Raw genomic sequence first — 27,472 nt, 5'->3', positions numbered from 1 at the left:
GTACCTTAAAGGAGGCTGTAGAGAGGTGGGGGTTGGTCTGTTCTCCCACGTGCCTGGTGACAGGACGAGGGGGAATGGGCTAAAGTTGCGCCAGGGGAGATTTAGGTTGGATATTAGGAAGAACTTTACCGAAAGGGTTGTTAGGCATTGGAATGGGCTGCCCAGGGAAGTGGTCGAGTCACCATCCCTGGAGGTCTTTAAAAGACGTTTAGATTTAGAGCTCAGTGATGTGGTTTAGCGGAGGATTTGTTAGTGTTAGGTCAGGGGTTGGACTCGGTGATCTTGGAGGTCTCTTCCAACCTAGACGATTCTGTGATTCTGGGTGCAGCCACACGGGCTGAGGGGGGGATCTTCGACGGGGGGGAGTGATGTGAGAGGGGTGATGTGGGGGGGGGGTGATCTGAGGGGGGTGATCTGGGCGGGGTGATGGGTGTGGGGGTGATCTGAGGGGGACGATCTGAGGGGGGTGATCTGAGGTGATGTGTGGGGGGGGGGATCCGGGGGGCGATGATCTGAGGGGGGGGTGACCTGAGGGAGGGGGGGGGGTGACCCGGGGGGGGGGGGGGGGGCGACATGAGGGGCAGCCCCTCAGCGCCCCTCCCGCACAGCGCATGCGCACGGCGCTGCCTCACGTCACTGCCCAGCTCCGCTCCTCAGGGCGGTGGCGGCCCCAGCGCGCCTGCGCGGCCATGGCGGCGGCCTGCGCCGGGATGGAGCCGGCGGCGGCGCCTCCGTCCCCTGCTGCCGCTGCCCCTGCCCCTGCCGCTCCTTCCCCTCCTGCCCCTTCTTCTCCTTCTCCTCCCGCCGCGCCGGGCTCGGCCGAGCTGGTGTGCGCGCAGGGCCGGAACCTGAAGGCGGTGCTGTGCCAGCGCTGCGGCTCCAGGGTGCTGCTGCCCGGTGCCGCCACCTTCGCTCGGCGGGAGGTGAGGGGAGGGGGGAGGTAAAAAGGGGGGGCAGGGAGGGGATGGGGGGGAGCACGGGGAGAGGGGAGGGGGCAGAGAGGAGGAACAGGGGGGGCAGGGAGGTGGGGGGAGGCAGAAAGAGGCTTGGGGGGCGGGGGGGGGACGAGGGGGCAGAGGGGGAATGGGGCAGAGAGGTGGGGGAGTACAGGAAGAGAGGGGGAGGGGGGGAAGGGGGTGGGAGGTGGCGGAGGGAGGCTGGGGGGCACAGAGGGGATGTGGGGGGCAGAGAGGAGGAATAGGGGGGCAGTGAGGTGGAGGGAGGCAGAAAGAGGCTTGGGGGGGGCAGAGGGAGAGGGGAGGGACAGAGAAGGGGAATGGGGGGCAGAGAGGTTGGGGGGAGGCAGAGAGAGAGGTGTGGGGGGCCAGAGACGGAGGGCAGAGAAGTAGGAGATGCAAAAAGAGAGGTGGGGGGCAGAGGGAAGTAAGAAAGGGGAATAGGGGGGCAGAGAGGCGGCGGTGCCCCCGCAGGCAGGGCGGTGATGCCGTGTTCCCCCCAGCTCCTCCTGCCCGCCATGAGGAAGAAGGCGGTGGCGGCGGCAGCGAGCGGCGGGGACGTGGTGCAGGAGCACTGGCTGGTGCGCGACATGTTCTCCTTTGAGAATGTGGGCTTCACCCGCGACGTGGGCAACGTCAAGTTCCTGGTGTGCGCCGACTGCGAGGCGGGGCCCATCGGCTGGCACTGCCTGGACGACAAGGACAGCTTCTACGTGGCACTGGAGCGCGTGGCACACGAGTGACAGCGGCGACGCGGCCTGGGCTGGGGACGGGGGTGATGAGCACTGGCTGCCAGGAAGCCCTGCAGCCCAGCCGCCCTGCTACCGGACAGCTCGAGGGGCCGAACTGAAGCCCAGCTGGGTGAACACGGCTTGGCCACCCTGCGCCTGACTGACCACAGCCTGGCTATGCCACGGCTTTATTGACTTACAGCCCTGCTGGCTGCCCCGGCCCAGGGCACCGATCCATAAACTAACCAAGAAACACAGCATCGGCACGGCTGGTTCCTTACCAGAGCCCACGTGGGGAGGGTGTCGCTGGTAGGAGGTCACCAGTGACCCGCAGGGACAGCTCACTGTGACAGTTTCACCAAGTAGCTTGATCTGCCACTGTTGCTAGAAGCGGTCCCAGGCCTTCTTGGCTGCTCTCTGTCACTTCTTCCTCGTGTGGCAGCTGTTTCCGTGTGGTAGGATGTCTTTCAGGCTGATTGGTTCGTGACACAGTCTTATAAATGTGGATGCTGGCACAGGGGCAAGAGGAGAAGAGGACTGCTGTGTTGAATCATGGTGGCCTCATAAATTGTCTAAATTACAGCCAAAGCAGTTGTAGGGTTTAAGGCTGTATCTTCTGTTGATTTTCAGAGGAGATGTACCCTGCCCCAAACCTTAACATTTAGGTTCTCTAAAACCTCATCCTACTTGACAACTGTAACCTGTAAGAGTATATGGCACCTAAAGCGTGTGTAAGGCATTTTAACTAACGTGATTATATTAACTGAGTACTTGGAAATAAAATAAGATACAGCTAGAGCTCGCTGATAGAATGGCAAATAAAGAAAATGCAAGCCCATGGTATGTCCAGGAAGGAAGAGTGAAGAGATTCCATCCTGAAAAGGATTTGAATCATTGGACAAGCAGCGTCTGATGACCGAGTGTCTCAGTGCTGAAGAATGTCAAAACAGCTGTGTGCGTATTAAACAGAGATGTCAGGAGACGATTCCTCTTCTGTAAAAGCAGCTGGCAAGAGCAGTGCTGGGATACTGCATCCAGTGCTGGCCTCTCTCTTTTAAAAGATGGGCACAAAGCTGACTGAAAACTGAAGGAGCCTGCAGCAGGCACAGTTCTCAGTCTTTTGGCAGTCACGGTCCAGTTTGTACTCTCGGTTTGCAAACTCTTGTGTGAATAACGGAGCAGCTTTACAGTGGCTGTATTGAGGCACATCTCCCGAGAACATGTCTTGCAGCAGGTGTATCAGTATGCTGTGCTAATAAACACTTCGGGTACTGATGCAGCTGGCATTGTGCTGGGGCGATGAAGTTCTTTGTTCACCACCAAATCAAGGTCTGTCGTAGGTAAAGATTAAAAATGTTGCTCCTCATGGCTGTGGGAGAGGCTTTTGCCTCACGTCTCTCTCCTGAAACCATTTTGGTGGCAGGAGCCTAAGGCAGGCACAGCCTCAAGTAGATTATCCCGAAAGGCATCCTGGTCTGGCTTGATGACAGCAGGTGAGGGAGAAACGAGTCCTTTCTTTTCCAGTGCTCGAGCACCTGCACTTTTCAGATTTGAAGACTCTGCCGTAATATAAAAGTCAAGCAACCGAGACGTCGGCTGTTCTGGGGCTGCTCTGTTACGAACCTCAGCTGTGGGCCGTCAGTGGGAGGGAGAGTGTACCTTTGTAATCTGGTGATTAAGGCTCTCGCTGGGGTAGAAAGTGAGTCTTGTGCCCTTGCTAAATGTGTCACATGCGCGTACAACATGAAAACTGTGCTGTTTTCTCCGTGCCCTTCTGCTTGTTTAGCCCTAAGCTCTGTAGTTGAACAGCTTCATTGAGGAAATGTAACCGAGAAGGGCAGGAGAGCTTCATGTGGGTTCTGCACAGGCGCAAAGAAATAGTGGGATTGCATCACTTCAATGTCACTTTATCACTCGGTTTGTTTACTAGGGATGTGTTTCGATCTATAATAGCTAGATCCTGGTCTATGTTACTGCAATATAAAATGTACTGTGCAGTAGTTTCGTTTTTAAGACATCGCTGTGCAGGACAGGCTTGGGGATATCAGCTTGGCTAATGCTGAGTAAATGACACCTCTCAAAAAACATGTGTGAAATCCTGATATTGGGCAACCATCAGTGGGTGGCACTGGGGTGGAGCAGAGGTGGAGGCAGCCTTACTGGTGACCTGGAAAGAAAACAAAAACAGACAATGTGACAGCAGTAGAGGGAACAATAAATGAAGATGCCTCTGTCTTGTAGACAATCCAATCTTTGGTAAGTTTTGCATATTTGAACAGTGTGGGTGTTGTGGTGGTTTTTTGTTTTGTTTTGTTTTTTAAATAATAGCAACGTCTTCAGAAGTGAAGGAGATTTATTTCAGTAGTGGGATTCAAAGACTGACTTTCACTGAGATTAAATTTGCAAAGCTGAAGTGCTAATCAGCATTAAATATTTGCCCCATCGCTGTGGAGGATGCTGCTGTTTGAGACAGTGCCGGCTGCTCTTGTGACGTTCTGAGGTGCAGCAGTTCTGGGGTGATTCACAGCACTTTTGGGCTTCTCTTCTATGAGGATGGCCCAAGCAGGAGTGGTAGAGGTCACTGCTGCGCCTGAATGGGGCTGCCTTTGCAGTAGTTCTCTCAACAGTTTCCCATCGAATACACAGGAAAGCTCAAAGCAGCCTTTCCCGGCAGTAGAATGCTTCCTGAAGAGCTGGGAGATCTCAGGTCAAAGCCTTCAAATCAGCGTGGCAGAGATTCGAATCCACTGCAGTGCGGTGCTGCTCGGAGATGGGAAAGGAAACTCCTCCAGCCTCGCAGCGTGAGAGATGCGCCGAGTGGATGCATCCTCCAGGGGCCCCAGGTTTGTGGTTCCTGCTGATTTTTTCCTACGAGTTAGGATCACATAGAAAGATTTTGGAGACTCTGGAAATGCTAAGAGGAAATTTCGTACAATGTGCTGGGAATTCGCTCTAGGAAACTTGCATCACGAGTTCTTGGGATCTTTCAGTCTCGGGTAGGATCCTGGCTTCCTGCAGCACGGAGAAGCTGTGGGGTGCAGCCCTGAAGTCCACGCAGCGCAGGCAGGGACATCCTCCCAACAAAGGTGCAGCCATGCCGCAGGGCTTTGCAGGAGCCCATCACCCAGACTCCCCCCCAAAAAAAGAAATAAAAGGGAAAAAGCAGCATTGTGTGGAATTTCAGCCTGGGCAGTTCCGCTGTGATAGTAACTGAGCTGTAGAGGAAGAATGTCTGCAGTCAGCAAATCTTGCCTCGAGGGGGATTGCTTGCATGCAATAGGCAGCAACATCAGATTTGGGAGCATCAAGTGAAGTGCTGAGCAGTCCTCGTGTTAGCAGGAACTAATCAAAATTTAGCCCCACATACATAATCTTTTCACTGTTTATCTAGCATGTTGCAAAACTGTTTTCCAGTTGCCTGCAGGAATTTCTAGGAAAGAAAAAAAAGGACGAGAGCCAGACTTCAGGTACAGGAAATGCTTACGTAAGACCTGTTAACACGCATCTTGCAGCCCATCTTTATCATCAACAAGATAGAGCAGAAACCCTTATTTCCACGTGAAGATTGCTCTTAAATTAATCTGGAAGTGGATTCTTCTACGTAAATAGCTGCACAGACTTCACTCACGAGATGAGGGTCTTCCTATGCTGGGCAGCAGGAGGCTGTGAGATCTGTCTCTGGTAACTGCCACAAGCCACCCCTTGGTGAGAGGTTGCGTTCACACCTTTCCCTCTTTGAGGTGCATTTCATGGAAGTAGGCAAGTGGTGCTCAGAGCGGGGACTGGAAATCGAGGCCCCCTTCTTTCCCTAGCTCTGCAGGTCAGCAAAAAGGTCTTGGTTTCTGGGCCTGACAGCACCAGGGCGTCTCCATGAGTCCTCATCTCTTAACAGAACAAATCCTTGGCAGAGCAGGGAAGACAATGCGGGCTGTTAAGAAATAACTTGGAGGAGGACTTCGCAGTTCTAGAGCTCCGACATTCAGTTTGTCATCGTGTAGGCAGCCAGGAGGGCTTAAAGGTAGGATCTTTGCAATTTCTGCAGCTCGATGCATCTGGAACCTCCTGCCAGCACGTAGCGCGTCAAGGAGCTCAGCAGAGTTGAGGAAAGGGCTGTGGAATGACAAAAACAGGGCCAGGTTTACTAGGAGACAGAGCTCTGGAATTACATCTCCTACTCGTCTTGCTTATTTCCTCGGAGCCGCAGAGCTCTGTTACGCTGCGTGACAGACGCTGCCGTATCAGCACGGGCAGTTTTTACAATGTGTGAGTGTTTAGGAGAAGCGGGATATCTGAAATGTGTTATAAAAAGTCTCTGCGTGTTATTTTACGTGCCTGACAATTCACTCCCTGGCAAGAACAAGAAAAGTAGGAGGATAGGAAATAATAGGAAATAGCTGCAGGGTCCGTAAACAAATAGTGCAGGGAAATGCTTCCCTGCCTCCTGCAAAGCCAGGTTAATAATGGCCAAAGCCTAGAATCAAAGGAACACCAAACCACCAAGTATTTTGCTTAAAACCACCAAGTATTTTGCAGTTGCTGGGGGCCATGGAAAGAAACCACAACAGACGAGTGGAACTTACCATAAAAGTGCAAAGAGAGAAAGATTTTCATAAAAGCCAGCTTTATGCTCCTTTAACCAATTTCTGTCGTGCGTCTCAGCATAAATGATACTTTTGTGCTGAGCTGCTCCTCGGCCGGGTTCTTAAAGTGCAGCTTTCTCACAAGTGCTGCTGGAGCTTTTTGTGTCGGAGAGGGCAGAGAGTGGGGAGATGGTGGCCTGGCAGTGCAGATCACTGAGCGGTGGGGCTGCAGCCCCCAGCTGGGTGAAAGAAGCAGAGGTTGTCTTCTCACAGGTGTGCTTTGGGTGAAATGCACGGGCATCCGAAAACATGTCTTGCTTTAAAGGCCATGCAGGGTGTAAAAATGAAGTGCTTTGATCCCTAAATGAGTCGCAGAGGAGGAGCTGAACAGGTTTCTGGGTTGCTCAGATCGTGTTTCCATCTCCTAAGAGGGGATGCAGGAGGCCCCGTGGAGAATTTGGTTCCTGCATCTTTCTAACGCTTCATCTGGAACTGCACAGTCAGCTCTATGGGCTGCTGAAACCTGATTTTTAAATACTGCACGTCTGAAGCTCAGAGGGTGCTACATGGGGGGGGGGGGTAACAGCTTCAGGCAGAGGATCTATCCCTCGATCACACATCACGGTCACTTTCTGGGGGCTTCAGGTTTGTCTTCGGTTCAATATGAACCATTCCGATATGGCTGCTGCATGGAGAAACAGACAGCAACCCTTCCCTCCTTGGCAGGAGTCTCTCAGATGTGTTGGCTGGGGTGGAGGGGAACAGCTCGAGGCAGGCTCCAGTCCCACAAATGAGCTGGGCCTGAAAGTGGGGCAAGTTCTGACCGATGCAGCCGCAGCTCAGCCGCCAGAGGAGGCCAAAGCAGTGAGAGCCGGAGCTGTGTTTTTTCCAGCCGCCTGCCTTCCTGGTGTGTGTTGGTCTGGCAGGACAGGTCAGAACTGCAGGCAACGTCTGTCCTTGAAAAGTCTTTCAGAGCCATTTGTGGCAGCCAGGGGAGCCGCAGGCCCTGGGACGAGCGGCCGTGCTAGCAGCGCTCCCGCACGGGTGCGTTTATCCCCGCTTCTCACTGGGGAAGCAGCAGGGAGCGTGTGTATACTCAGCTGTGTTTCTGTTCCCGCTTTCATGTTCCTTATCTTCCAGGAGGCTCTGAATTCCCCTGGAGGAAGGGAGACAGTTGCTTGCCTTAATCCCTGTGCGTGCAGAGGCAAAGCGCTCGTGTGCGTGCTGCCAGGAGCAACCCCCTGCAATTGTTCAAGCGCAGCTGGAAGAGATGCCCTTAGAGCAAGGGAAAACAAGCAAAGCCATGTCAACGCAGGTATCTGTCTCCTCCTGGAGCAGCTGGCTCTGCACGCTGCCTGGAACATTATTAAGAGCATGCTCTTTCCATGGCAAACAGCCAGACCACAGCTCGCTGCAGAGCCTCTGGTTACTTTGGAATCTCTGGCAATGGCACATGAAGACGTGGCTCCAAGAGCTGCCTCGTGCTTTCCTGGGGAGGGAGCAGCCTGTGGCTCCTGTCCTCTGACACGGGCAGAAGGACTCTGGTCTCTGTCAAGCTGTGACGGATCTAAGGGACTGGCACCAAAAAGGCCACGAGGACAGAAGCGCCAGGAGTCAGCAAACACGCAACTCAGCTCCAGAGGAGAAAGGATGTTTGGGGAAAGTGGCTTCAGGCTGGTGAAGGAACCTCCCTTGGTGAGGAACAGCTGGGAGAGCTGCAGGTGTCAGCAGGCAGTTCGGAGGCTCAGTGCCCTCTGCAGCCACAGGTCCCCCTGGGGCTGATGCTGTGCAAGGCCCCCACGATGCCAGCACCGTTCAGAGGGATCTGGTCCCATCCCTTCTCTCCAGAGCCCTGCTGGGATTTGGGGATTTATATTGAAAACCCTGTACGCTAGTGCCAAAAGGCAACGTCTGCGTGCAGCTGGCCTGTGCCTGAGCCCCAGCTCCCGACTTTGGGAGAGGTGAAGCCACCGTGCCCACTGCAGCGCTTGGAGCAGCACAGCACAAAGCACAGCTCCTGTCAGCTGGGAACCTCTCGCTCTATTTCTTGGCATCCATTTCTTGGCACCCGCTGCCTTTCCAATCAGATTTATCGTGCTGCTGCTGTAGCTAAACTAATGTTTAACTGGTGTTGTAACAGCTGTCAGCGAAGCCTGGTTGTCGCCACAGGCAGCTGCTCACAAGGCCGACGCAGTGCTGGACTGGGCGCACTGGTTGCAGTGGGGTCCCTGCTGTGCCTCGTGTGCATACCCTCAGCAGGCTACTGTGCCACCCGGAGCTCTCTGGCGCAGTCAGTGCACTTAAATCTTCAAGGTGCGTGGGGAAATGAATGCCCAGCTCTGTTCCGATGCTCCTCTGCAGCTGGTTGGTGTCACCGTGAGTTCACCGCATCCCGGATCTGAGACAGGCCATGGAGCTTCTGTTCCTACCTGGTCACGAACCCAATGGATTCTCTTTAAAACCGCCCTGTGTGCACTGAAGATGGAGGAATGGACTCAGATCCGTGTCGCTTCACCCGGCCTCTGCTGCCACTGGCAGCTCTGGGCTGCGATGGGAGCTGTTTGCCGTGTCGGCCACCTGCAGCACCAGCTGAGGTGTTGCTTGGTTGAAAGAACCATGCAGCATGGCATCAGTACAGATGAGAATGTCCAAACACTAGAAATACAAATGAGTTGGGAGGCAGGGTTACTGTTTGACTGGGGGAAGAAGGTTAACTAGAGAGAGAGAGGTCAGGTCTAATGAGTGATTTCAGTTACCCCCTCTTAAAAAAAAAATAAAAATAAAAGGCCTGAAGTTGCAGCAAGACAAGGTTTATTTTCAGTATCTTAATCAAAAGTTAGTGATGGGGAATGAAAAATATATTATAGGCTAGAGTCAGTTTACGTTCAGGTAGCTAACAGAACCTGGGCCCATACATTTAACCAAGACAGGCGATATGGTTACCAAACTGGCATAATTTGAGATGGAGGGGTACCAAAACCAAGCACAGCAGCACAAAACTCTCCATACAGAGATGGCATTGCAATTAGGTGAGTAATTCTGAAGGCCTTTAAGTGTAAAATAAATAAATAAATAACTGGGCTTGACAGAGAAACTGTTTGAGCTCCTACAGATGTCTGCTGGAGGTTTGTTACCCCAGGCAGGCAGGCAAGAATTACCCTGTGAAAGGCAGGGCTGAAGCAGCATTTAAAACAAGCAGGGATTGGAAACAGCCCCTGCAATGTGGACTTGTGGAGAACAAAAAATAGGGCAGGTAGCAAAGTCCATGCTTGCACGAGCAGGATTAAAACAGTTGGAAGAGCAAATAATGAAATATTTAAAAATAGGGAATGTATTTAAGGCCATTAAAAACAGGAACTTATTTAAGGATTACCTGCAAAGAAGCTACATTAATAGCCCATTAAGGTTACGAAGTCAAATGATCGAGGTAGAGAAAGCTGATATTAAACTTGCCAGCGCAATATTAAGCTCCCCCGTACACGCGTTCTGCTGCAGTTCTGCTGACTATCACGTAGGAAATCTCGCAAAACAAAAGGAGAGCCCAGCCCTTTGGGGTTCCAATTTGGCAACTCAAGCACATCCTTCCACTTGTTTTGACACTCCCTGCAAGGGAGAGGACCGGGTATAAACAGGCTGTAATCATATAATTAGAGATATGCCTACCGAACACGTTCAGCGTTCAGGAGAGGAACAATTGCTTACCTCGTCCGACCCACTCCAGCTACGTGTTCTGTCACCAGCCCCATATCTACGGATCTCCAGCCCGTCTGGAACGGGGAGTGTTTAGGTCAGAAATTAATTCAGCTCCATCTAGTCGGATATTTTTCAGCTCTAAATGAAAGATATTTCTTGGCACACATTCCCAAAACCCTCACGGAGAACCCACGTCCTCCCGTGGAGGTTTGGCCTGAGATCAGTGGAACGAGCGTTTCCCCGTGTTGTGCGCCTTCCCCGAGCCTTTCCTTTCTGCTTGCGATGCGCAGCACTTGAGATAAAATGCCCAGGTACGTGTGATGGGATAAACATTTCACACTGCAATCAAAGCCCCGTGATATGAGCTGATTTGCCACAACATTTGCAGTGTCCCTCTGGGAGCTGAGCACCCCGGGTGCTCGGGTGCACCCCACTTGCCCAGGCAGTTCCTCTGTAGGGCTGTACCCCGCAGCCGTGGCAGCGCAGGGTTTGCCTTCCCTTCCAGCGGGGCTCGTTGACGTTCAGCTTGCACAGGCACTGGAAATCTCCTGCGTGTGCACCTTCTGCTCCGGCGAGGCCCCTTTGTACCTTGGCCACGGGGGCAAGGAGATATCTGCAGACAGAGCTGCAATGGTTTGCGATTTGAAGCTGATTTAGCGAAACGGAGCTTCCCATTCCGGCTATCTTTTCTTGATTTGCCTGCTTCATTTAGTTCGCATCAGAGCAGTCAGGCAGGAAAGGCCACGGTGCCGTCTGCTCGTGCAGCTACCGACAGCGGGGTCCGTAAGCAGTGCCCGGGCCTGAGAGGGCAGGTGGGTTAGGCTAAGCAGGACCTGACTGCAGCAAGTATTAAACCAACGAAAAATCTCATCGCACCGTGCAGGAAGCACTGCTTTCCCCCTTTCTTGCTAGCCAGACTTCCCTTATCTGCCATTCCCTGCAAGTCTACGGAGAGAAAAAAAGAACAAACGCCCTGTTTAGCCCTGTTTGTCTTCCACCTCTCCGAAGGGCTAACAAAGGCGCTGCTTTGCTCGGTGTCAGGAACCTCGTCCCTCCCCAGCCTTGCAGAGCCGTGTTCGGCAGCAGCCAAAGGTCGGCCGTGCAGTCGGAGGCCCCATAAAGTCGGAGGCCCCATAAAACTGCTCGGCGAGCGGCCCCAGGCAGGGCGGCCGGCCTCCCTCCAGAGGTCAGGCACGCTCCCGGATCAGATGACCCCAAGGGAGCTGCACCCCGTGTTGCAAATGAAGATTAAAACAAAAGCAAAATACGTCAAGATCCCTGTGAAGTGATTTGGAAGGAATTCCTCGCCAGCCCCCCAAAATACCCGATCCTGTAACAGTGCAGGACACCAAGAGTTTTCTGTGAACTGGGAATGAGGAGTCGAGACCCTGCAGCATTTCACTGTTGCCAGTTAGAGTGCTGGAAAGCAGTGCATGAAAATCCCAGATCATCTCAAACCTGGCACTGACATTTAGCAGACAGATACGGGGGTAAGGCTATCACATTTTTATCAAGGATTTCACTGGTGCATGCATCATTTGTCCAACATTTCTCAGAAAGAACAGAAAGTAAGAGCTGCATGGTTGTACATTCAAAGAAGGTTCATCCGAGAAGCCCCAGACCCACTGTGGAGCTGCTGAGATTTTACCACAAGTACACAGCACTCTGGCATTTTCTGGAAGTGTCGTATTCACTGAAAATACGGTACACAGCCAAAGTCTGTGCTCCGCGGGCCTTGATAGCATTACCAGACGCGGAGAAATCCTAGAGAAATATAAAAAATTCTCACACCGCACTCAGAAATAATATCCAGTAAAACAAAAAGAATGTATTCAAGAAGTTGTGGATACACGATAGCCCCTAGGACTTTACATTAACGTTTAGTCAGACTAAATCCAATGCATTTCAGTCCCATGGAAATGTTTTTCCAGGCATCCAGCAACACCACCTTCTGTAGGGCTGCGTTATTTCTCGTCAGTGCAGCTACGGCAAGGCACACCAAGGCAAACTCAGCACGAGCCGCCAGCTGCCTGCTCCCACTGTCTCGATGCCCCTTTTATGCCGCTGGAGCCCAGGGACTGAAGCCTTATTGCAGTTCATGCGGTACAACAGAGCAGATTTCAGGTGCCCGAGTGGCTGTATGCAATTTGTCAAAATAGCACCAAAACCTGATTTTCTCACTGAAGTCAAGAAACGCTTCGTGCAGCTGGGGCAGTCCTGGTAAGTCCAGATTATCGGGGATAATGCTGCTTTACAGAGCTGAGCTCTGTGCCAAAATCCATTTCCCAGAGCTGTTAAGACAAATCAGACCAGGTAATTAGGAGAGTAGTTAAGTACGTGAAAACCTCCGTTTAAGCTGGACCAAGGCGTACTGTAATACCCCAGCCTGGCCTGAGTCCAATTTTACTTGTGAACTAAGCTGAGAAGAACACCCGCTGCACTCACTCGGTGAGACCGTTTTCATATCCTGCTTTTGCAAGGTGTCTGACCATTCTGGTTTTATGGTCCTGTGACATTTATAAAGGAGAATAAAACACCACAGTGCGATCGTGTGCCATTGACAGTTCAGGGGCTGGCCCCATTACTAACCTGCATTGGCAGAGTTGGAAGGACAGATAGAGTAGTGTGAGTGTTATTTCAGGTCTGAGCATTTTATAATTCATGAAGTTTTTAAAAAAAAATCGTTGTGGAAACTTCTTTTCTGTAGGTTTTAGAGCCAAGCTCAAACTTTGCTCACGGGTTGAAGATTTAATTAGAAATTTGAAAGGCCAGAACCAAATGTATTTTTTGAATGAAAGCAAGACATTTTCACAGACTCACCTGATGCCTAAAATGGGAAGCTTAAAGGAGAAGGAAAAAAAAAACTCACTGAAATATTTAAAATACAGTTGCAATATGTGGTATCATGAAATAAAGTTTGGTCTGTTTTCTTTTTTATCTTTCAGGACAAGCATTGAGAAAAGCACAACAGATGGCAGGACGAGAAAAAAAATAAGATGTAACTTTTTTTTTTTTTTTAAAAAAAAGAGACTAAAGAAACTGAACTATTGTCGCTATTGTCTTCTTTTATCTTCCATTAGCAATTGCTGTAATAGCTCATGGGATGTTGTATGATCACTGGGAGGAAGGGCAGTCCCAGAAGACAGCCTTGCACTTCAGGTGTGATCCTTCCCATTGGAGTGTGAACACCGGTGACTGCAGATTTCTGTTCTGCATGTCTCAGACAGCTAGGGCATTGAGCCAGCACTGTGCCCTCGCTGCAGAGAAAGCCGATGGTGTCCTGGGCTGCATCAGGCAAAGCGCTGCCAACAGGGTGAGGGAGCTGATCCTGCCCCTCTGCTCAGCACCTGCAGCGCTGGGACCAGTGCTGGGCTCCCCAGTGTGAGAGAGACCTGGGCAGGCTGGCGGTGAAGGTGCTGAGGGGCTGGAGCATCGCTGCTGTGAGCGGAGGCTGGGAGCTGGGGCTGCTCAGCCTGGAGAAGAGGAGGCTCAGGGGCAGCTCCCCAAGGCCTGCACGTTCCTGCAGGGAGGGGACGAGGGGACGGAGCCAGGCTCTTGTCAGCGGTGCCCAGGGCCAGGCCCAGAGGCGCTGGGCACAACCTGGAGCCCAGGAGGCTCCCCCTGACCCCCAGCAGCACGGCTGTGCTGGGGGGGCCGCAGCCCCGAGGCTGTGGGGTCTCCTCCTTGGGGAGCTCCAAACCCGCCTGGACGTGGCCCTGGGCACCCTGCTCGGGGTGGCCCTGCTGGGGCAGAGGGGACCGGAGGGACCCAGGGGGCCCTTCCCACCTCCACCACTGTGATTTTGTGACTCTGAGGACTGTCCTATTCTCCTCTACCAAACAGCTTCACTAAGGATACTGACTAAGCTAAAGGCACGTTGCAGCCAAGATTATACCTCAATGAAATGAGGCTAAGCAATTAGCATAAAACAAAGAAAATGAAAAAAACAGAAAGACAAGTCCTCTCAGGTCTCAGAGCCAACTGTAGCATATTACAAGAGCTCAGCTGGAATGGGAGTTTATTAGAAGTTTAATGTTGATTGGATTATTCAAATATATACCAACCTGATAACACTAAGCACATAGTTTGTGCTTGTTGAGGACTAGATTACTTAGAAGCACAGAAGACATTTTAAAAATAAACTAATTGCAAAGCTGTATGTATTCATCTGATGTCAACAGCCCTCACCATCCAGCTAACAGTTCCAGAAAGGTTTCCATTCCGTACTCACAGTATGGTTATTGAGCAGGAGCAGGAGAAAGTAGATCCTGCTGAACATATACGTACTCGTATGTGTGATTGCTCCCCACCGTCCCCCAAACCCTTGTCAACCTTCCTCTTGTGTGGAGGCAGCCAAATTCTCTAAATATGAGCAGCCTAGGACTGTCATATTTTAGCTGTTTTTCAGCCAGCTACTCACGTTTGGCATAATTCTTTGGAAAAACAAGTATATCAATATTACTTCTGCCTTCCCCCCTCCCTTCATCTCTCTGTCCTTCTCTCTCATTCTGATCCTTGCTTTCTGGAGGCCTTTTGCCCATCTTTTCTTTCAGTAATTCTGAGTTTGTAGCCTCTCAGGTTTCATTTCCACACCCTGTGTTGGAATGATCACAGTGACTTCAGTGACAGCGATAGAAGCATCCTTAACGGGTTTTAGTTATCAACCTCTTGAGCTCAGTAGTACTGAGGGGGGTTTACCAATTTCCATCCCTTGTTCCAGCTACCTATAGGCCCCGGTGAGCTGACACAACTGCACCAGGCTCCCTTCAGATGTGACGCAACCATTGTGCCCCTCCTGTTGAAGCTGCTCACAGGAGTGGAGAGCTACACAGGAAGAGGAAAACACGATCTACTTCTTTGTTATTGCTTAAAATTGTTTCAAATACGTATCCTGCCCTCAAAAGCTTAGCTCAGCAGGGGGAGAAGCAATTTCCTGAAATTGATGCTGTGCTTCCCATGGCGCTCCGGTTATGAAGCTTCCCATGCGTGCCATGTAGCTGCCACTTTCCACCCAAAAAGTTTGGCGACATCATCAGTATTTCTGTTAATATAAATGTTAAATATTACATTAATATTTATATTAATTTTATTATTAATATTGGGACACACCACAGGGTTTTTACACCGTCTTAACACTTGGTTTAAATTGGGGCATTTACTCAACATATTTATTTCAACACGAAATGCAATGATTTTATTAGGGTTTTTTCTGGATCAGGTTCTTTGGACTTAAGTCCTTCTCGTTGTGTGACTATTGCTTTTGGTGATAGTTGGCCAAGCACAGCATAGCCTGCTGACTTCCACCACCAGAGCAGAGCTCCCTCAGGGCCTGCCTGGTTTGGGGCGACCCAAGCACCAAGCCCTTTGCCTGGCCGTTTGGCCGGACACGGGCGGGCTCTGACCGGAGCCCAGCGCGGAGCCCCCCGGCCCGGGGCCATGAAGGAGCCACAGCCCCTCAGCCTGAGGAAAAAAATGGGCGCTGCCCTCCGTTGGCGGGAAGACTGAGCCCCGCCCCCCTCCCCGCCCCTCTTTACGAACCAACCAATAGCTCGCGCAAGAAGCTGAAATTCATACCTGCGCTCCAATTGCGCGGCCCGCTCCGCCGCCGCCCGGCGCCGATTGGGAGAGCGAACAGTCTCCAAGCGCAGCCACCCAATAGCGCTGCGAGCGGGCGACGCCTCCGGGCGAGGCGTAGCCAATGAGCAGGACGGAAGGAGCCAGCAGCCCCGCCCCTCGTTTATATAGGGCGGGCCGGGGCAGGGCGGCTGCATTCGCGGCGCTGCCCAGACCCGTTGCGCGTCTGCTGCCCCCAGCGCTGCCGGCCCGAGGAGCCATGGTGAGCGGGGCGGGGGGAGGCGGCGGCCGGCTCGGCTCGGCTCGGCTCCAGGCGCTGAGACGGGGACGGAGACGGAGACAGGGGAAGGGGTCAGGGGAGGCCGGGCGAGCCCTGCTCCTGACGGCGGGCGCGGAGCGTAACAACTGGAGGCGTCCCAAAATGGAGGCGGCTCCGCCGAGAACATGGCGGCGGCGGCGGGGCCCCGCGCCCCCCCGGGGCTGTTGGTGCGGGGTCCGCTGAGAGGAGCTGAGGCGCCCGTGGGGGGTAGACAGCGGGGAGGGAGGTGCCCGGGGGGGGAGGCGAGGTGCCGGGGGGCTCCCCCTCCGGGGGCCGCTGGCAGCCGGAGCCCCGCTCGTCTCGTCCCGGCGGTGAGGGAAGGGGCGGCGGGGGGGGGGGGGATTTAATTCCTCCGGGGCTCGGCCGGGTGACGAAGCTGGAGCGGAGCGCCCGTGGGAGGCACCGCTTGGGGGTACGGAGGGGGGGGCTGAAAGGTGGGGGGATGGTAAGGGGTGGGGGGCAGCGCCCTGCCTTCCAGGGCAACGAGCGGGGGCTTCGGGGCAAGCACGAAGACCTCGTCTGTATAGCAAAGCCCTCGTGCAGGAGAGGATTTAAGAAACGTGATGATGCGCGGGTTTAAGAAACGTGACAGACCGCTTCTGCGTCCTCATGGATGCACAGAGAACGCCTGTTGAGTTGACAGTGGTTAAACAGTATGAGAGCACTGGGGGGGAGAGAGAGGTGATGTCCTTGCCGTGTTCTTACCCTCCCCTGGGAGCTGTTCGTGGTCATGTTTTTAGCTGAAGCAGTGTCAACGTGACTGCAGCCCCCCACCTTCGCAGGGGGTGCAGTTATCACAGGTAACACCAGTGGTGAGAGATGAGCTTCCTACTTGGGAAACCACATTCCTGGCTACGTTGTTGAACTTGATCTAAGCCAGTACAGCCGTTTTCATTAAAGTTTGCTTTCCCTCTACACAGATGAAGCTGTGCCTGAAATGCTGTGCTGGAGAGTGTAAGGGACCTAGAGCATGATTCACAAGGACAGTTGGAGGGAGCTGGGCTTCTGCAGTCTGGCAAAGAGTACACCATGGGAATATTTAATATTTAATAAATATTTAATTTAATAGTCTGCAGCTACAGAAAAGGCAGTTACAGAAGATAAGCCAACACTCTTCAGCTGGAGCAGATCATGTAACAAAAGGAGGCAGAGGCAAATAGGGGGCCTGGGAGGTTTGGGTTGGGTGCAGGACTTCCCAGGTTCTGTGGGAAACTTCAGTGAGACTGAGTCCGTGCTTGAAAATAGCGTATGGAAGTGGAAGGTGTGGGAGGGTCTGTAGTATTAATTCCTTCAGCATTCTGTGTCCTGACTTGTGGCTTGAATACAGCATTTAACAGTATTGTGAGTAGTACGTAGTTAAACCTTATTAACATGACACTGGTGATGTGTGAAGGCCGAGAGCTGTAATGACAGTTGTCTGTTGCCTCTCTTTAGGTCTTGGACACTGCACTTCCCAGGCTCAGGGTTTGTTCTGTTGGTTAGTGTTCTTGGTGGGAAGGGAATATGCAGACTCTTAGACATCAGTGCCTAATAGTAATTCTTGTTTCACTAAATAGCCGCCTACTATATAAAGGTACTTGGTAAAATTGCAGAAAAGCATTTGAAGAGAGCTCCCAAAGCAGGGCCAAGACTAGTGGCAGGTCAGGTTTGCGTGACCGATTTTTGTCAATCCAGACTTTGAAACCCTCCAAGGATGCAGATCTCTTCCTGCCTCTCTGGTGACCTGTTCCGGGGCTGCACCACCCTGCAGGTGAAGCTTTTCTAACACCCAGCCCAGATTTCGCAGCATCCTAACACTGACCTGAAGCCTCCTGCAGGGGAGAGAAGGGGAAGGATTCTCTTGCAGCCCTGTGTCTCCTTTGGCAGCCTGGCACATTGCTTGCCTCGTTCAGGATGAGGATGCCTTGCTGAACATCCAGGATGGTTCCTGTGGTGACCCCCAGGATCTCTTCAGCAGGGCAGCTTCGCAGTTATCTGTTTCTTTATTTGTACTGAGGCACGGGGCTCATTCTGCCCCAAGTGCTGAACTTTGTACTTGATCAAAGTAAACATGCATGTGTTCAAGATGACACCTGCAGGACCTGAACTGGGGCTGTGTTGCCCAGGCTGTATGTTCCAAGACTTTTTTTTAAATATAAATTGTCATTTTTTGTGTAGTTTCAGGAAGTGATATTAGTTCATTTGATGCTGGAAAGCCCGTGCTTATTTTGACATCCTCCATGCTTTCACCTTTTTGGGCAAGCTAGTCCCTACGCACTTCCTTTCAGGGACCTCCAGCTGCTTCGGAGTTTTGTTAGGAGTGTACCTCACTGGTAGGACATGGTTGCAGGTGAGGCTGCACGTCGATGGGGTTAATATTGTACTTTTTCCTCTCAGTGGAAAAGAGTTGCAGGCTGGCCCGCTTCCCTGGGAGTTGGATGTGGCCTGGCTTCTCTGGGACAGCGCAGCCTTGCTGGCTGTGTACTGAAGCTGCCCTATTTACAGCGTGTGGGTTGGCTGTCCTCTGCTGTTCCAGTACCTTGCCAAACCCAGTGCTTTCTCCTGGAGACAGATGAAGCAACAGCCTTGGAGAGGAGCAGGATGGCAGCAGCTCTGAGCACGGCGGGTTGCAGAGGCTGTGGATTGCTCTGGGCGCTGCGTATCTGAATGGACAGCTTAGGTGGTTGGAGAGCTGAAATTGTTCTCGGCTTCTCAGTGCTGTAGTTGAGAACAGGTGGTGTTTTTAGCAAATAAAGACTGATTTCTTGGTGTTCCCAAGGAAATTAAAAAATGCTGCTACTTCCCTGCGTTCGTTAGTCCTGTGAACTAGGCAGTTCTAGATCCTGCTTATCCTGGAGTTTTTGGAGACTAATTGTATCACCCAGTTGTAGGGTGTGAACGTAGTACAGTGTGACTTACTCCAAACTGTTCTATACTCAGAAGAATGTGTTTGACTCTAACTCAAAGCCAGAAGTTACTATGAAATGCTACGGACCAGGAGTCTGGAGATAGTTCAGTCGTGGTTTGGCTTTTAATATTCAAAGCTCTATGGTGAAATATAAGGAAGCTGGCACTGTGCTCTGGACATCAAAGGCAACTTGGGAATCTGAAAATGGGTATGGATTGTTCTTCCTGCTGACACAAACTGTTTTGTACACAGCTTAAATGAGGTTCAATGGAGTAGAGTACTGTTCAGTGCTAAGGAGTTCATTATTTTGCATGCAGCGATGCAATATGAGCCGTAATGTTTCATATTTATAGAGTGATAGTAGGGGGTTTGGATAGGCAAAGACTTCCTTGTGAATGGGGAATTGTCCTAAAGTGATCAAGAGATTTTTGATTTCTTGTATGGATGTACCAAAATGGCCCTGGGTCCTGCAGAAGGTTTTGCTCTCTCTGGTGGCAGTGCTTATGGGGCTTGGAGTGTTGGGATGGTTTTCTGGATATGTAGGCCAAAAAAAAAAAAACACCAGGTGTAGTCATCAGTTTTTCTAAATCAGTATCTGTTATGGAGAGAAGTTGGCGGAAGGATTTGGAAGAGTTGGTCAAACTCTTCTTGTCTCTTTGAGGATAGGATGAACCAAGAGAAATCCGTCTGTAGGAATGACAAGGTCCAGAAGGGCCCTTTGGAGGTGGAGGTAGATGGTGGCTGAAAGCACCTTTTTTTGTCCTGCCGGACTTCGTGCCAAATGGCCCTAACACCAAGACAACAAGGCCAAGGTTTTAAGAGCTTTGCAGTATGGGAGTTCAAGCTGTGCGCGTGAATGTTTTCTAAACAAGGAAACTGCCGTTTCTGTAGAGTGATCCAATGTTTTCCTCCCCGCAGCGTGAGTGCATCTCAGTCCATGTTGGTCAAGCTGGTGTGCAGATCGGAAATGCCTGCTGGGAGCTCTACTGCCTGGAGCATGGCATCCAGCCCAACGGTACCATGCCGAGCGACAAAACCATCGGCGGCGGCGATGATTCCTTCAATACCTTCTTCAGTGAGACTGGGGCAGGAAAACACGTCCCTCGGGCTGTGTTTGTGGACCTCGAGCCAGCAGTAATAGGTAAATGCAGCGTTCTGTGCTAGGGTCTGTAGAGCATGCTGGTAGATTTAATTTAACTTGGATGTTTTTGCCTAAGGGACCCATTTCCCTAGTCTTGTGACTTTGGGGCTTTAAATTTTTACTGTGCGAAGCTTCTCTACATCTTCCTAGTAATGGGAAACGCTCGGCTTTGTGTTCATTGAGACTGTGGCAAATAATGGGTGCTCTGGGGCCCTAAAGAATTAAACACTGTCTTCTGCTAGCCTGTGGAATTCTGACTATGCCACATGCGTTTGCTATAGAAGGTACTAGTTACAGCCTCTTGAAACCATATGGTGTGGTGTGTACAGTAGGCAGCAGCAACCTTTTAGAAAGTTGATAGACATCACGAAATAGATTTCTTGTACATTGGAGCAATTCCTGTGCTTTCCCAAAACAGTCTTCCAGCTTGTGTAGTGCTTGCAGTAATGCATCTCAATTGTTAGCCTAAATTCAGGGACCTCCAGGTATACACTACAACTTCCTGCAGCCTGATCTTGGACTAACAAGCAACTCCTATCCTGGAGATCAGTTGTAGCCATGCTCTGACAGTACTGGCTCTTAATGTTCAGCCCACACATCTGCCCCTGACCAATTCCCCATTCGGTGGTGTTAGCTGCTCCCCCATTTCAGCTCCCCCGTTTCACAAGGCCCCTTCCCTGAGACACCAGTGGTGTTCTTGCTCTTGCCAATCCGTGCGCATGGAGTAATTCTGCCGGAGTCAGCTTTGGCTGTCCTGCCCTAGGTGGCGATTTCAGGCTCTCAGAGGAGGTCTGCATTGCCTGTGCTTGTGCAGTTGCTGTGTTCGTTTGTTTTCTGTAGTATGTAGAAAGAGTTGGGAAGGGGAGGTGAGTGAATAGGCTTGGGCTACTCCTGGATACACAAATTCAGGGTCCTTTGTGGGTGAATTGCAACACCACAAACCACTGTGGCAATACAGTGGGATGAATTCTGCGGGAGAGCAAAAGGCTGAGCAAGTCAAGGCTGGGAGTGCCAGGCTGAGCTTTGGAACAGAATTACCTAGCTTGGAGAAGACCTTCAAGGTCATCACGTCCAAGCGTAAACCCGAACCACTGAGTTCCATCACTAAGGCACAGCCCTTAGGGCCGTGTCCACTGAGTCAAAGCACGTTCTGGCCCTATGCTGTATTATTCCCAGGAGCTGTTGCAGGTCAGATATTCTGTTTTCTTGAGCCCTGTGGTTGTTGCTTCCTCTGCTGCTGGCCAGGTGGTGGCTCTAAGCAACCAGGAAAGGCTGAGAAATGAGGTGAAGGAGAGCAGGTGGCAAAGCTCTCACCTTGCCTCTGGGGGAAGAGCTGGTGAGTCTTGGGACAAATTGTAAATGGCAGTGTTCCAGTGCTTGCTAGTGATGTAAATGTGGTATGGGAGATTGGCAGAAGGCTGTCTTATGAAATGCTTGGTAATACTAGAAAAGTTGGGGCTTTTTGTTGCAAAGGTTGCATCATTTGCCTTTGGGGACTAGCCTGCTTTCCTTATTCCTGCCCTGCTTATTTGAAAGCTATAGATCTAACTCCATGGGCAGGGCTAGTGTGGTTCTTTGCATGCAGCGTGCCCCTCTGCCCTGCTTGAGAAAACATCTACTGTGCGTGCAGCAGCTCTGTAGCTGCCATGTGTGTACGCCGGGGATTTCTGGAGCTTCATAACAATGCTGCCCTCAGTGAAAGCAGCACGACTGCTGTCCGTGTGCATCAGCTCTGTTCAGCAAGTGAAAATACTGTCAAAGCTTCCCACCAAGAAACAGGGAGCAGAAACATGCCTGGGAATGTAAGGGTCTTTAAATCTGCCCCAGTGAGACATAAACGTGGAGGTCAGCATGTCCAGGGAAAACTTGCTTCAGCTGTCCCCTCTACTCCAAGTTCTTCCTTCCAGCATGCTTTCACAGTCCGATGACTATTCCTCTTAACGCTTCAAGCTGTTACTCCCCCAGAACCATCTTGACTCATGTTGCCCCCACCAGTTATGTTTTTCCTGAGGTTCTATATTTTTCCCTTTTACCCTTGTTTCTCAGCTTAGAAAGCTAAAGCAGGAAGTCTTATGAGCATCTGTGTTCTGAATAATAGAATTCTCTGAATTTTTTGTTCTGGTGCAGTCATGGAAATACTTTGGAGTATGGGACTGCAACCTACAGTGGTAGCCGGTCAGTCTAAATTGGCTCAAATAATAAGTCTGTATATAAATCTTGAATTCTACACAGCTTTAAGTCTCGTGTACTTACTTTCAACTTAAAAAGAATATATGTGCACAGGCAACTTCATCTGTAGTTAATAAAGCTCTTGGCTCTCTCCACCTGATTTTAATTGAAGTATGGAGTGCTGCATTACAGTATAGCTCAAGAATGGCTTGAGCTAAACCAGAGACAAAGCTATGCGGAGTGCCTTTAGCTCTGTGGTAGGACAGAGCTTCAGCCTCCTAGATACAAGTGCATATTTCTGATAGCAAGTAGAGATCATAACTCGGAATTGTTCTCCAGATCTGTAGCTGGGAAAGGGAGGGAGGTTGGACACGGGGGGTGGGGGGTGTTCTGTGTTCATTCATATGGTTTCTTTATAGCAGCCATTCATGCTAGAGTTTACATTTGCTCTAGTAATATTTGAACAACTGAATATCTGTACAGGAACATCTGTTCCATTTGAACATTCTCTTCTACCCTTGGCAGAAAGTGCAGTTAAAGGAAACGAGGGGATAGGCAAGCAGTGTAGGCTCTGACTGCCCATGGCTGCAGAAAGCTGCTTCTGGAGGACTTGGAAAATACAGAGGAAAAGCAGTATTTCAGATGTTAATTTGTGGAGTGGGCCTTGAACTGAGTCTTAAACTACAGTAGACTGATTCTGCTGGCGTAGTTCAGTTACAAATTGTTCTGGCAGATCAAAAACCTAAACTTTTTGTGAAAAGAGGGCAGTTTCTGAAGCAGTAATTTCATTTTTCTTGTGTATTTAGCACTTAGACTGTACTATGTATTTGGTATCGCCTTCTAATAGAAAACAAGCTGCTTTTTATCTGTGTATTTTAAGGTATTTTAGTCTGGATACCTTCAGAAGTAGGTATCCAGACTTTGAAAATACCTAGGTATCCAGGTGTTTGGAAAACCTGATCTACATAGAAAGTTAACTTAAAAAAATATGTATCTTGTCTCCTCAGATGAAGTTAGGAACGGAACATACAGACAACTCTTTCATCCTGAGCAACTGATATCTGGTAAAGAAGATGCTGCGAATAACTATGCTCGAGGTCATTACACTGTTGGGAAAGAGATAATTGACCTAGTCCTGGAACGTATCAGGAAACTGGTAAGACATTTCACTGGAGGCTCTTAAACAAGCTTCTTTATCTTGTTTTACAGGGTTTGGAAATTAGGTTTTGGAAATTGCCAAAATACATAGGCCTGTAAGCTGTGCTTTAATTTGTTCCATGGTAGGAGAAGCTGTGGACTTACTCTGCATCCATTTTTATTCTTAGAGGATGTTTGGATTACTTCTATCAGATAGGGCTTCCAGATGACCTCAAATATTGATGAGATGTCCAAAGGTTTTTTTAGCTTCATGTTAACTTCAGAAAGCCAGGACAGAGATGATTCTGATTTGCATAGCTTCTGCTGGAAAAGGATTGGTCTCTGGCTGGAGCTCTTGCAAGGAAGCTTAAATAGGTGTGTTTGCTTATGTGGTTTAGACTTTTGTTTGCATTTCCTCCTGTTAAAATTTCTGATTCAATTTTATGGTAACAGCAGTAGAAAAGGGAATAAATCCCAAGAGGTTGTTGTGATGGTTCAGGCTTCCTAGTACTTTGATCATGTGGCAGATCGTGAAGCCATCAGCTTGGGTTAGAGTTCCCTTTTTAGGGCAGTTAGTATATACTTTGCCAAATCTGTGTCACAAAGGCAAGGTGTTCTCATTGTGTTAAAAAAAAAAAAATCCGGACTTTACCTCTGGTGCTTTAATATGGAATGCTAAATGAGTTAGCAGAAAACACACCTTTTGTGGATCAAAGCTGATATTATCAACACTTGGCTGCCACAGGCTCTAAAGCTAAAACTGTAGCAGGCTGTACTTTGACCTGAGAAATATGGTTATAACTTCCTCTTACAAGCTGTTTTAATTCCCTGCCAGTCCTGGGAATTCAGGTAAGCATCATGTGGCACGCTTTTTCTCAGGAAGAGGCAGTCTAGCTGCTTCATCTGAGAAGACTAAACTGGAATGGCAGCATAATGCTTCTTGACAGGTCATCTCCCTGAACTGAGCTGCGCGCTTGCAGCTTGTGCAGAACTATAGCAGTAGTTCTAAGACGGGGTATCCTACACTTTATGCAGATAGAGAATATCAAATCAGCATAAGGGGTAGACGATCTATAGCTCTTTGAATATTGCTTTGTTTAATTGTTAACTGCCTTGGCATGATAATGGGGGTAGAGAAAGCTTTGAGGTAGTAATTTCAAGTGGAAGGGCTGCCTTCCAGCATGTAGGTGGTTTAAAACAGCTAAGAATACAAGTTTGGAATGTTTTTCTATGGGATAATTCCTTGATAAACGATGGATGAATTAAATATTAGTTTCCTGAAGCTTGATCAGTTGGCATGTGTCAGAATTGTCTTTCATGAGTTTTTGAAGTAGGCTTGTTTTGGGATTCTTAATATGTATACAATTGCTATAACATATGTATTTTCTCTTTCAGTCTGATCAATGCACTGGCTTGCAGGGTTTCCTGATTTTCCACAGTTTTGGGGGAGGCACTGGCTCAGGTTTTACTTCCCTGTTGATGGAACGCCTATCAGTTGACTATGGGAAAAAATCAAAATTGGAATTTGCCATCTACCCTGCGCCACAGGTCTCAACAGCTGTTGTTGAGCCGTACAACTCCATCCTGACTACCCACACCACCCTGGAGCATTCCGACTGTGCCTTTATGGTTGACAATGAGGCCATCTATGACATTTGCCGTAGGAATCTGGACATTGAACGCCCGACCTACACCAATCTCAATCGCCTCATTGGCCAGATAGTGTCTTCCATTACCGCTTCCCTCAGATTCGATGGTGCCTTAAATGTGGATCTTACTGAATTTCAAACTAACTTGGTGCCTTACCCTCGCATCCACTTCCCGCTGGTAACATACTCCCCAATTATTTCAGCAGAGAAAGCCTATCATGAGCAACTCTCTGTGTCCGAGATCACCAACGCCTGCTTTGAGCCATCCAATCAGATGGTGAAGTGTGACCCTCGCCATGGCAAGTACATGGCCTGCTGTATGCTGTACCGCGGGGATGTTGTCCCCAAGGATGTCAATGCTGCTATTGCTGCTATCAAAACCAAGCGCACAATCCAGTTCGTGGACTGGTGCCCTACTGGTTTTAAGGCAAGTCTCAGTTGCATCATGAATCTCTTGGACTTGTTGTTCACTGTAATGGGCGTACAAAGTATATTTTCTCATTAAAATCTTCTGTAGGTACCTGACTTTAATAAATGGAGGCTTGTGTTCTTGTACAGAGCTGCTTTCTGACTTTGACTATAGTCAATGTCAAATCCTAGAAGGCAACTCATGGTTTCTTCTGCTTTTCCCATAGGTTGGCATCAATTACCAGCCTCCAACAGTGGTTCCTGGTGGTGACCTAGCCAAAGTCCAGCGGGCGGTGTGCATGCTGAGCAACACTACAGCCATTGCGGAGGCATGGGCTCGTCTAGACCACAAGTTTGATCTGATGTATGCCAAACGTGCCTTTGTTCACTGGTATGTTGGAGAAGGGATGGAGGAAGGGGAATTTTCAGAGGCTCGGGAAGATTTGGCTGCACTTGAAAAAGATTACGAAGAAGTGGGCACAGACTCGATGGATGGAGAAGATGAAGGTGAAGAATATTAAATACAACAAAAGTGAATTGCAAGTCTCTGCCATTTACTGCCTTTTTAGTAGCAGTGTAAATCATGTCTAATGATTGGAATAAACTTCTTTAAGACATTCAGTAGTGTCCAAACACCTTCATTAACCATACGCAAATAGTCTGTCTGAGATAAAATTTCTTTCTGAGAAAGATAGCTGAATAAAGTAATCATTCTAGAGTTAGAGGAGTTATTTTCCTTAAGGCATTTCTATTTAAAGAGCTAATAGTGCATATTTGCCCCCAGAATCCAAGACCAGAACATGCTCAAGCTTTTGGTGGAAGATTTGACGTTAGCTACTCGTTTTTTTCAAGGTTCTAAAGCTGCTGTCACAATACAAGGTAACAGGAACTAACCTTGTATTACTTAACCTTAAGAAAAGGTGCAACACCTCTAAAGACAAAGGCTACTTCATTTTTTTCTCCTATACATAGATTTGGCATGTACAGGTAATTGAGATACGGTATGCTGAAGGGGGGAGAGATGCCCTTTTGGGAGTGCAGTAGCATGAGAAACCTGTCACTTCTGTCAGGACCTGTGGTGATTGCCCTGGTGCTGCTTTGTCCTCCCACAATGATGCAGTCCCTGCCTGTTGGCTTTCTGTGGAGCGAGCCTTGTGGCTGAAGCTCAATTCTGAGCAAAAATCTGAGCTAGCTGGCTGGGGTTAAACACCAGTTTTCCCTTAAGTGATTCTTTTTCAGAAATTAGTTCATTGGTTCAGCTTATATGGAAAGCAGAAGAACGAATGGTAATTCACATATCTGATGTAACTCAGGAGGATTTGGCTAATCAGGTTATCTTCGAACGTGGACAGCTTCTGTGAAGCCTTCAGCATGATCTGGGTGGGGGACTGGGAACACAAGTAGTGATCCACAAGCCAAATAACCTGTTTCCATTTCTGCCTTAGATGGATGATTCCGAAAAATTTCTCCCACCAAAGTATCAAAGGTGGAATAGTCAAACGTTATGCTTGATTATCATTGTTACATGATACCAAAGTCTGACCCCAAGAGACTGGCATTTGAGATGAATTCCTCCCAGTCCTATTTCAACCTTATTTGTATTCCTTCTGCTTTAATTGTTGAACATGATTCAGGCCAAGCCTTGAAGCCTGTCTTAGTTGATTAAGGTGAGCATACCTGCTTAGCAGGAGTCTTGGCTGTGGTAAGAAAAATGCCTTAACTTCCTTCTGTATGGGAAACCTACGGTACTTAGATAATGCTGCAATATTTGACATGAACTCACAGAATGGGGATCTTTCCCTGACCTCAGTTTTAGCTGTGACTTGGGTGTGCTTGCTCTAATCAGTGGGGGTATCACTTTTAGTTTAGACTTAGAGGCCACTTCTGTAGACTGAAGCCCTGGCAGAATAGCCTGGTCTGCAAGGGCTGCTCATTGGCTCAGACAGCAAGCCTAAGTTGCTGTGAGTTACCATGCTGCTTGTGTTCTTGCAGCCACAGGGTTAAGTCAATTCATCTGATGTGAAATTCATCTAATTTAGGGGTGGGTGGAAGTTAGTTTTATATAGATGGGGACAACCTCAGGCTTTATAACCGGCTTTATAACCTAGATCAACTGCTCAGACTGTCTTCTCAGCCATGATCTTCTACAAGTGTTGTATAAATCATATCTCTGGTCATTCGGCATAGCTGATCATGTCTCAGGTTTCAGTGAGTTTCTCATTTGTTTT

The 27,472-nt window shown here is 49.7% G+C and overlaps 2 protein-coding genes across 2 annotated transcripts; both read left to right on the top strand.

Moving 5' to 3' along the window:
- The first annotated feature begins 648 nt into the window (after positions 1-648).
- On the top strand, positions 649-3,937 carry RABIF (RAB interacting factor). Its single transcript, XM_083812275.1, has 2 exons — positions 649-923; positions 1,460-3,937. The coding sequence occupies exons 1-2, from the start codon at positions 690-692 to the stop codon at positions 1,697-1,699; spliced, it is 474 nt and encodes a 157-aa protein (XP_083668401.1). The 5' UTR covers positions 649-689; the 3' UTR covers positions 1,700-3,937.
- Positions 3,938-15,643: 11,706 nt separating this feature from the next.
- LOC310886963 (tubulin alpha-1C chain-like) lies at positions 15,644-25,865 on the top strand. Its single transcript, XM_083812274.1, has 5 exons — positions 15,644-15,796; positions 19,659-19,881; positions 23,058-23,206; positions 24,583-25,263; positions 25,472-25,865. The coding sequence occupies exons 1-5, from the start codon at positions 15,659-15,661 to the stop codon at positions 25,763-25,765; spliced, it is 1,485 nt and encodes a 494-aa protein (XP_083668400.1). The 5' UTR covers positions 15,644-15,658; the 3' UTR covers positions 25,766-25,865.
- Positions 25,866-27,472: the final 1,607 nt, after the last annotated feature.

Source organism: Anser anser, assembly GCF_964211835.1.
Source record: "Anser anser genome assembly, chromosome: 27".
Lineage (NCBI taxonomy): Eukaryota > Metazoa > Chordata > Aves > Anseriformes > Anatidae > Anser > Anser anser.
The sequence above is the reverse complement of the archived record's forward strand: the minus strand, read 5'-3'. Positions and strand labels throughout refer to the sequence as shown.

What these genes read in the sequence shown, in the direction of transcription:
- RABIF (XM_083812275.1), top strand. Translation starts at nt 690, where the DNA reads ATGGCGGCGGCCTGCGCCGGGATGGAGCCGGCGGCGGCGCCTCCGTCC. An exon ending in CCACCTTCGCTCGGCGGGAG is followed by an intron (nt 924 to 1,459) that starts GTGAGGGGAGGG and finishes TGTTCCCCCCAG; the next exon opens with CTCCTCCTGCCCGCCATGAG.
- LOC310886963 (XM_083812274.1), top strand. Translation starts at nt 15,659, where the DNA reads ATGAGCAGGACGGAAGGAGCCAGCAGCCCCGCCCCTCGTTTATATAGG. An exon ending in TGCCGGCCCGAGGAGCCATG is followed by an intron (nt 15,797 to 19,658) that starts GTGAGCGGGGCG and finishes TCCTCCCCGCAG; the next exon opens with CGTGAGTGCATCTCAGTCCA. An exon ending in GGTGCCCTACTGGTTTTAAG is followed by an intron (nt 25,264 to 25,471) that starts GCAAGTCTCAGT and finishes CTTTTCCCATAG; the next exon opens with GTTGGCATCAATTACCAGCC.